Here is a 7,873-nt window from a genome sequence, read left to right on the forward strand (position 1 = left end):
GCTCATCTTCAAATTTTCAGGTTTGCTCCTACAATGAAGTTAATTGTTACTACTGTGATCTAGTCAACCCTTTTGTTACAGCCTCTTCGGAAGGGCCATATATGTCCGATGAAACTATGAAAGAGTTGCAATGGGCTGAAGAACAACAAAAACAAGATAAACAGTCATCCCGGGATCTCACTGAACGTATTAAATTCATTGCATCATAATGCAAAAATGTCGAACAATGGATAGATATGAAGAAAAAGAAAATCAAATAGCATGAAGAATGGATCAAAAAGACTAAGAAGAGTATCAAAATGATTGAAAAATGGGTTGCTGAGAAGGATACAAAGATGTTAGATCTTAGTCTGCAAAAAGATCGTTTTGAAGAGGGTATCCGCAATCCATCTGCCTAGTTCACCCAACGTACTAGGTTTAGCCATAATACCACCAAACTTTCGAAGACCATAATTTTTTCGTTCTAAATTTGATTTCGACGATCTTTATATCCAGGAAAAGGTAATGAGAAGCTCTACACTTCTATCAACTCCCCATTGCCTTATAACTTTCCAAACTTATATCCAAAATTCATAAAAGGTCCAAACTGACATTTTACGGTTATACCCTTGGGCTTCAAAACGCAAAACGAACTCCTAAATCACCTAATCCACATTATCCACACCTAAAGGGGTCTAAATCTCTCTTTCCCCAAGGTCCAAAGCCTTATGATAACCGATCTTTGGGTCACAAACCCAATCTACTTTTTATATTTTACCAGTGAGATGTCATCAACTGTGTCTGCACCATATTCATACAAATTAAATATGTTTATCAAACCCTTACAAGTTGTATTTAATATCATCATTTTGATGAAAATACACTTACAAAACCCTTACAAAACCTTAAAAATTGTGTGTTACTTTGGGCATCTATTTTATGTGAAAAATGGTTTTCTTATTTTGAGGGCAACATGATCAATTTATTTTTATTTTTTAAATTATAATGATTATAAAATTTATACAAAAATTGATTACAAATTGTAAAAAAAAAGGACAAATACGATATCTTGAAAATTAAGAAATGATAAATATGATATATAAATTTAAGGTTTGACAAATATGATATTTTTTGCTACTTAATAGAGAAATATACAAAATTAACCATTTTGTTATTGCTTTGATATCAACGATCATCATCAAAAACTTCAGTGACATAATTCATTAATTTTAAAAACTTTTCATCAAATACGCTTCCATCGCTCCAAATCTCTACTGCCATACTTTATTATTACATAACTCTAATTCTGACAACAACCCATCAATAACTTGATTATACCATAACTTACATAAACTTTGTCTCCTCGAACCCATGGGTTGTCTTTTAATTTCTTATAGAACTCTTTCCTCACTTAAAGAACTTCACTATTTGCTTATAAGAGGCAATCACTCAATCCAACACAACCTGCAAACAAAAGCAGTCACTTTATATGTTTGTTTTATACCAAAAGGCCTTGGGTGTATCAGGAGTTGACTGAACTAAATTGTTAAGGGTTCAAGTCTGGTTGTGAACGAAAATATGTAAATTTAGGAGTAATGTAGTGTGTGCGTATGTAAACCGCTTTAAAAATATGTTTGTTTGATGATCCATATATTTCTAGTGTAAAGTAATGATCTATGGTATTTCCCAAATGATCTACACTTTGAAAGTATCATGTTCTACAAATGTATGAAGAAATGCCTCAAAAAATCTGCCAACTTGGTCTTTTCAACTGTAGGCTTATACACATCCGCTTTTAGATAACTTTAAAACAAATATGGATTATTGTTAGCTTATGTTTCAACGAGAAATATGGAAGGAGATAAATACGTTCCATCTTATGTTTCAACCAAAGTATCGTTCGTGACCCACACAAAATCTTCCAGCATATCCAATCTTAAATATTATGCTTCTACCCCCAATATAACCCCAAATCTTCGATATGTGTTATTACTATTCAACATTAATTTTTTCGACCACAAATGATTTTGGCTCAATAATTGATATCATGCAACAAACCTAAAACCATTGAAGGGATATTGTTCCTAATTAGGTTTGAAAGAAACTTGGTGGCTAAAGAAGAAGAGGAAAAGGGTAGGGTGGTAATATAAGGAAGGGAAGGAATGTGATCATTGAATTTGAAGAAGGGATGAGAGGAGGGTGGGCTGCCAGATATAAGAAGGGAAAGGTGGGTGAAGGGTTTATGGGTTGGTCACTTAGGCTTGTCGATCAAGTCTTCTTAAGTCATGTTTGACGAAAATAAAGTAACTTATTGTAATTTACTATTTGGTAAAATAAAATAGGTTATTTTAGCTTATTAGTTAGATTTGATAAGCTTATTAGTTAGATAGTTTTTGATTAACTTGTGAAGTTCTTTAAAAAATATTTCAAATATGATTATATTTATTATTTTTTCTTTTAGTCATATATATCATTATTTATGTCAGTTTTTTATATTTATGTTTAGCTTATAAGTTATTTTTTTTACCAAACATTATTAATTATTTAATTTATAAATTAGTTTATTAGTTATCAACAACATTTTCAGCTTCTTTGCCATACAAGGCCTTAATAAACAAATGATTAAAGAAAAAACAATTAAAAGACAAATAAAAAAAAAATAGAAAGAGATAAATTGATCATTTTATAATTATCTTTTTTCTAAGTTTGCCAAAAATACTTTGCCCCATATTTTAAAAAGAAATTAGCCAAATCGATGAACCGTTCATGGTTTTATAATCATACAACCAACGGTTTAAAATTTCATATATTTATATTTAACTTGAAACTTTTCAAAAATATAATTAACTAATTATACAATTGTGTCTTAAAAATTTGTATTCCAATAAGTATTTAACTTGAACATTAAAGACAGTGAAAAGTAAAAACCCGTTGTTTTCATTTTAATTTATTTACCAAAACATGGTAGACCCATATTTTAATTTAAAAAAATAAAAAAAAGGAAATAAATCTCATACAAATTTACGAAATCGCCCTTTAGCTTCCTCCTATCCTTTCTACCAGGCATCTCCAGTCAACCTTTTCTTTCTCTTCGCATTTCTTTTACCGGCGACCACCACCTCACCACCTGCCATCTCCGATGAACACCCTTTTCATCAACTTTTCATCTTCTTTATCACAGTTCCAGAAACGGTCAGTAAGTATCTCCGATGACTGCAACATATTTTGAGTTTGCTTTTTCCAAATATGCACCAACCCTAGGGGAACGGCTTCAACGAAAGGAGGATGAATTTGTGGGCTTTCTGGTTCGAGTTGTGCGAAACAAAACCCCCGTTGGTGTATGTGTGTTTGTGGCGTTGTGGTTCTGAATAGCAGGTGGTGGTGGTGGTCGGCGGTAGAATGAGTTGCAAATGGGAAAAGGAATGGAGTAGGAGATGGCTAAGGGTATTTTGGTAAATTACATATTGGCTTTAATTGTTTTCTCTTTCTTTAACACGTAATGTGGGTCCCACCCGGTGGTGGTGGGCAATACTCTCAAGTGTCAGCACACACATCAAGACGTAAAAACCTAAAGCTTAAATACCAGCATATGCTCTTGCAATGGAGTAGGCCGGCATTTCCGAACGGCCCTTTCGCTATTCAGATTTAGACAGAGAAAGAGGACGACTCACGCCTAAAAGATTCATTCAGGTGATTATCTTTATCTTCTTCATTCATCTTTCGAATCGATACAGAGATTTGAAATACATTCGTTTATATGCGTCTGTATTTGTGAAAACTGAATTTGCATGCCGTGATTTGTGACTGTATTTGTTGGATTAAGGCCTGAGTTTAGTCGAAGGGATTCATATTTGACAGATCTAAAATTTCCGGTGCTTAAAACTTTCGAACATTGATTGATGTGGAATGTGGCTGAAAAGTGGATCTGAGAAATCATTTTTCTTGATTCTGTCCCTCCTTTCTGATGTAAGCGTTGGGGTTGCTGATTTAAGCAAATATGAACAGCGAATGGAAACAATCTCATTCCGATTTTGTTAACTTTACTCTTTTTGTTTCGTTTTTTCTTGCTAAAAGTGTTTCTTCTTTATTGGAGCTGGATTTTTGTGAAATTTGATTCATTCAACAACCTACGATTTTCTATTTTGATAAAGTAATTGAAAACTGCAATGTTTACTTATCGGTCACTTTTGCTTTTAATTTTCCTATAACATGCTTCCTCGATTTCCTCTGGAGTTGCATAAAGATTTTTGATACTTTGTGGTTCATTATCAATGTTTAAGTTGAGATTTTTGATTTCTACTTTATGATATTTTGGTAATCTGTTTTCTAGTACTTCATATACATCTACTACCCAATTTGACATCAAAACATTATAAAAAAAGCAAACTTGATTTCTGATTTTTGATTTGTGGTTAGATATACTTGCTGTGACTTTTAATAATCAATTTAGACTTCTGATTTTTGATTCGGGTCTCTTTATCAGATTTTTTGTATTGCGAATTGTGTATCAGATTTTTGAGTTCTGTTTTCTGAAAAGTTTGGATTATTGCTCTTATTTTGACAACGGAAAAAGAAAATCACTGGATTTATTTGAGAGAGTTAACAGATCTTCTCAACTTTGAAAGCTAAAATCATAAATGTTTCCCCATCTCCCCCATCTTCTTTAAGACTTTAACCATTTGACATGTTTGGGCTAAAAAGAGAAACTGTTAATACAGAGTGATGTTTTTTGCAATTTGCTAAAATCACTGGATATCTCTTCATTTTATTGTTCAATGTTCACCACATATTATTATATATTTTAGATACACTAGACTTGGATACTATCGCCAAAATATGACAAATTTTTTTTTTTTTTTTGTCTTTGTCTTTTTGTATTCAATAACATGCACTGTGTATCACATGGGCCTCACCAAACTTTTACAACTTACTGAACTGATTTTTGTTTATATTGTCCAACAGCAACTTATTATTATATATAATATGCTTTTCCCAACAACCCCCTTATTTATGTCACATCCCTTGCATCAAATCAGATCTAATTATGTGGTTGTCCTTTGAATTTCATAGTTCCCTCCTAGGTTTGGGCATGTACTTAACTTCATTTATGACTCAAAAGTTATTGAATTCAAGTTCACCTTCCCGTGTTTTTAAATCACATGACTCATGATTCCATCAACATTTTCAAGTTAATAGCAAACTGTGTTTGTTTCTTTTCACAAATAGCTCTACTTTTTTCGATATTTACTATGTTAGTCAACTTAATGTTTAATAGTTTTATAAATTTGGTATACTTTGAATGTTGTCAGTCAAAATTGGCATACCATGTGATGCATTATCAGTGTTTTTTTTTATTTCAAGAAAGCGTGTTTCTTCTTATGGAAAATTTGGTATTAAATTATTGAGATATTTGATTTATGCTCAACTATCATGGACCCCACCCCACTTATATTATAAGCTAACTTGTGATATTTCAATCTTTTTTTTTTTTTTTTTTTTTTTTTTAATGTATAGGTGATTGAACAATGGGTGCCGGAGGGCGAATGTCGAAGGTGTCAAATGACAAAAATACCCCCCAACGGGTCCCGTACCAAAAACCACCATTCACAGTCGGCGAACTCAAGAAAGCAATCCCGCCCCATTGTTTCAACCGATCCGTTATCCGCTCGTTCTCATACGTCGTCTACGACCTCACAATCGCGTCCATATTCTACTACCTTGCGTCAAATTACATCCCTACCCTTCCCCACCCTCTATCCTACGTGGCATGGCCCGTGTACTGGGCCCTACAAGGTTGTGTACTAACCGGTGTCTGGGTCATTGCCCATGAATGCGGTCACCACGCGTTCAGTGACTACCAATGGCTCGACGACACTGTCGGCCTCATCCTCCACTCCGCCCTCCTCGTCCCGTACTTCTCATGGAAATACAGTCACCGCCGCCACCACTCCAACACCGGGTCAATCGAGCACGACGAAGTCTTCGTCCCGAAGCTAAAGTCAAACGTCCGGTCAACCGCAAAATACCTAAACAACCCTCCGGGCCGAATCCTAACCCTTTTAGTAACCCTAACCCTAGGTTGGCCCTTATACCTAATGTTTAACGTATCCGGTCGATACTACGACCGCTTCGCGTGCCATTTCGACCCGAACAGTCCGATTTACTCGAACCGCGAACGTGCGCAAATCTTTATCTCCGACGCGGGAATTTTCGCGATTCTTTATGGGCTTTTTCGTCTTTCGACAATGAAAGGGCTTGCGTGGGTCCTAGCTATGTACGGGGGCCCGTTGGTTGTGGTGAACGGGTTCCTTGTTTTGATCACGTTTTTGCAACACACGCACGCGTCGTTGCCCCACTATGACTCGACTGAATGGGATTGGTTGCGTGGGGCCCTTGCGACTATTGATAGGGATTACGGGGTTTTGAATAAGGTGTTTCATAATATTACGGATACTCATGTGACTCATCATTTGTTTTCGACTATGCCTCATTATCATGCGATGGAAGCGACTGAAGCGATTAAGCCGATTTTGGGGGATTATTATCAGTTTGATGGGACTTCGGTTTTTAAGGCCATGTATAGGGAGACTAAGGAGTGTATTTATGTTGATAAAGATGAGGAGGTGAAGACTGGGGTTTATTGGTATGGGAATAAGATCGAATGAATGAATGAATAGAGATATGGAATCGAAGGAAAGAGTGGCGAAAGTTTATCTCTTTTTTTTCTAGTTGTGTTGTTTAGTGTTTGGTTTGGTTTTGATGCCCGTTTGAAAACGGACGTGGAAATTGTAGTGAGAGTTGAATAATAAGTTATGTACTCGAACTTGATGTTTGTAGCCACTCTGTTTTAGTTTTTTCGAATGGAGCTTTATCTAAGCATCAATTTGTCTCTAAAATTTTATATAGTTTTAAGCAAACCTAAAAAGTCCAAATAAACGGTTAATAGCAAACCAAAAAAGTCCGAATAAACGGTTGTTAACCTCTGATAGAACTACTCAGAGGGTACATTAAGAAGTTGGAATCATGAACATTAAAGTAGTTTTTAGAACTCTAGCTAATAACTAGGTTAACATTAAGTTATTTTAATGGTATTATAAAGCACCAAATTATAATAAATTCAAAATATAAACTCGTTTATTACGCCTTACATACATCATAAATGATTCAGTTTTATTAAAGAACCCCTTTATTATTTGTTTTTTTTGGTTTTTCCTAATGTAATAGATTTTTCATTATTGCAACAGTGAAACACGGATATAGAATAATGAAAGTTGCTTGTGGTCCATGTGGACCATGTGAGTGGTTTGTATTTTATAAAGTAATAAAAGTTGAAGGTGACCCTGTTTGGGAAGATCTGTGGATCATGCCTTGCCACAAAATATTAAATTTAAGCGTCAATTTTTTTAGAGTAAGTTTTGTATTTGGTCCCTATTTTGTAATTAAAAAAAGTTTGGTCCAATTTTTAAAATGTATTTTTATTGTGAATTTAGTCTCTGGAACAATGTAATATGAGTTTTATATGGGACCAAACTTGCAATTGTGAGTAAACCATATAGACATACTACTCAACAACATATGAACTTAAGGATAACTTCTATAAAAATTTCAAGAATTCGACAAAAACATTTGATTTAAAGTAAAATACTAGGACTAAATTTATAATTTACTCATTTCTATTCAACCACACAAAAAGGATATTTTAATAACATATGCGGAATATTTAATATTTAATAATTTTACAAAATATCGAGTTTGGTGTTTGATGCAAATTAAACAGCGTAAACATTCATCGACACCAAAAAAGTTGTGTTGGGCCCCCTGATTTTGGGGGGTTATTATCATTTATCAGTTTATTGTGATGTCGATTTTAAAGCGATGTGGTCTAAAGAAAATG

General features: G+C 34.2%; 1 protein-coding gene across 1 annotated transcript; it reads left to right on the top strand.

The window, feature by feature from the left end:
* Window positions 1-3,513: 3,513 nt before the first annotated feature.
* Window positions 3,514-6,862, top strand: LOC111908893 (delta(12) fatty acid desaturase FAD2). The gene is made up of 2 exons (XM_023904690.3): window positions 3,514-3,669; window positions 5,494-6,862. The coding sequence occupies exon 2, from the start codon at window positions 5,505-5,507 to the stop codon at window positions 6,642-6,644; it is 1,140 nt and encodes a 379-aa protein (XP_023760458.1). The 5' UTR covers window positions 3,514-3,669; window positions 5,494-5,504; the 3' UTR covers window positions 6,645-6,862.
* Window positions 6,863-7,873: the final 1,011 nt, after the last annotated feature.

The sequence above is a fragment of the Lactuca sativa genome, chromosome 5, assembly GCF_002870075.4.
Source record: "Lactuca sativa cultivar Salinas chromosome 5, Lsat_Salinas_v11, whole genome shotgun sequence".
Classification (NCBI taxonomy): Eukaryota; Viridiplantae; Streptophyta; class Magnoliopsida; order Asterales; family Asteraceae; genus Lactuca; species Lactuca sativa.